The 757-nt window shown below is 40.3% G+C and overlaps 1 protein-coding gene across 1 annotated transcript in view; it reads left to right on the top strand.

Annotated features, from left to right (window-relative positions):
- Positions 1–267: 267 nt before the first annotated feature.
- The window catches only part of LOC118343150 (transmembrane protein 74), a 5,623-nt gene continuing 5,133 nt past the window's right edge, over positions 268–757 (top strand). Inside the window, exon 1 of the mRNA XM_035681903.1 lies at positions 268–329. Coding sequence (XP_035537796.1) covers positions 268–329 — 62 coding nt within the window. The remainder of the gene's footprint in view (positions 330–757) is intronic.

Raw genomic sequence — 757 nt, 5'->3', positions numbered from 1 at the left:
CACCTACAGTGAGTATTGTCTTCAGTAGGTTCACGTTCAGTGTTGACTTTTCTGTATTAATACAAACTGCTGAAGGTTGGCGCTAACCACACAGCCACATAGCTGTTTATTCTAAGCACATACTGTAAAATACACAGTGCTGTAAGACAAATGTACCGTAAACAATGACTAGACTGTGGGCTGTGTGTACAGCAAAGAAAGAGAAACTGTATCAGTCAATTATTGCCTGGAGTGGAGCATTAAACCTTGGTTATCGCCCACATCGGTATGACCACTTGTCCTCCAATGCCCGGAGACCCTGTTGGTCGTATTCCTTCCATCACCAGACTGTAAAGAACTTTTCTATCAGATTCAGAAGTGGACAGTATGGAAAAACGAATTTACAAGTAGTCTGCTTGGAGCAATAATGTATGCCTCATGTTTATCTCCACAAAAAAAAGCCTAATTTCCACATTAAAATCCTTAAAAGGGCATCTACTCTAATCCAGAATCTATGAATATGTAAATGTTCTCCTTTTTTAAAGTTTTCCTGCTAGACACAAGACGTCTCCTAGTCTCCGCTCTCAGTGTATAGTGCATTAGTGGCTTTAAATTTCTACATCACACTTGTATGAGTTGCAAACTGGACCAGGCTTGACTTACAAACTATTTATAATGTCACCAATCAGGCTCGTGGGCCCAGCGCCTTACAATCAGATTTTCAGTGAGCTCAGAGAAACTTTCCACTTTGAGCAGATGAATGTGAAAACATCTTTCT

Source organism: Morone saxatilis, unplaced genomic scaffold (genome assembly GCF_004916995.1).
Source record: "Morone saxatilis isolate NCDOM2014 unplaced genomic scaffold, NCSU_SB_2.0 Contig9, whole genome shotgun sequence".
Lineage (NCBI taxonomy): Eukaryota > Metazoa > Chordata > Actinopteri > Moronidae > Morone > Morone saxatilis.
This window is presented reverse-complemented; position numbering and strand designations above follow the sequence as displayed.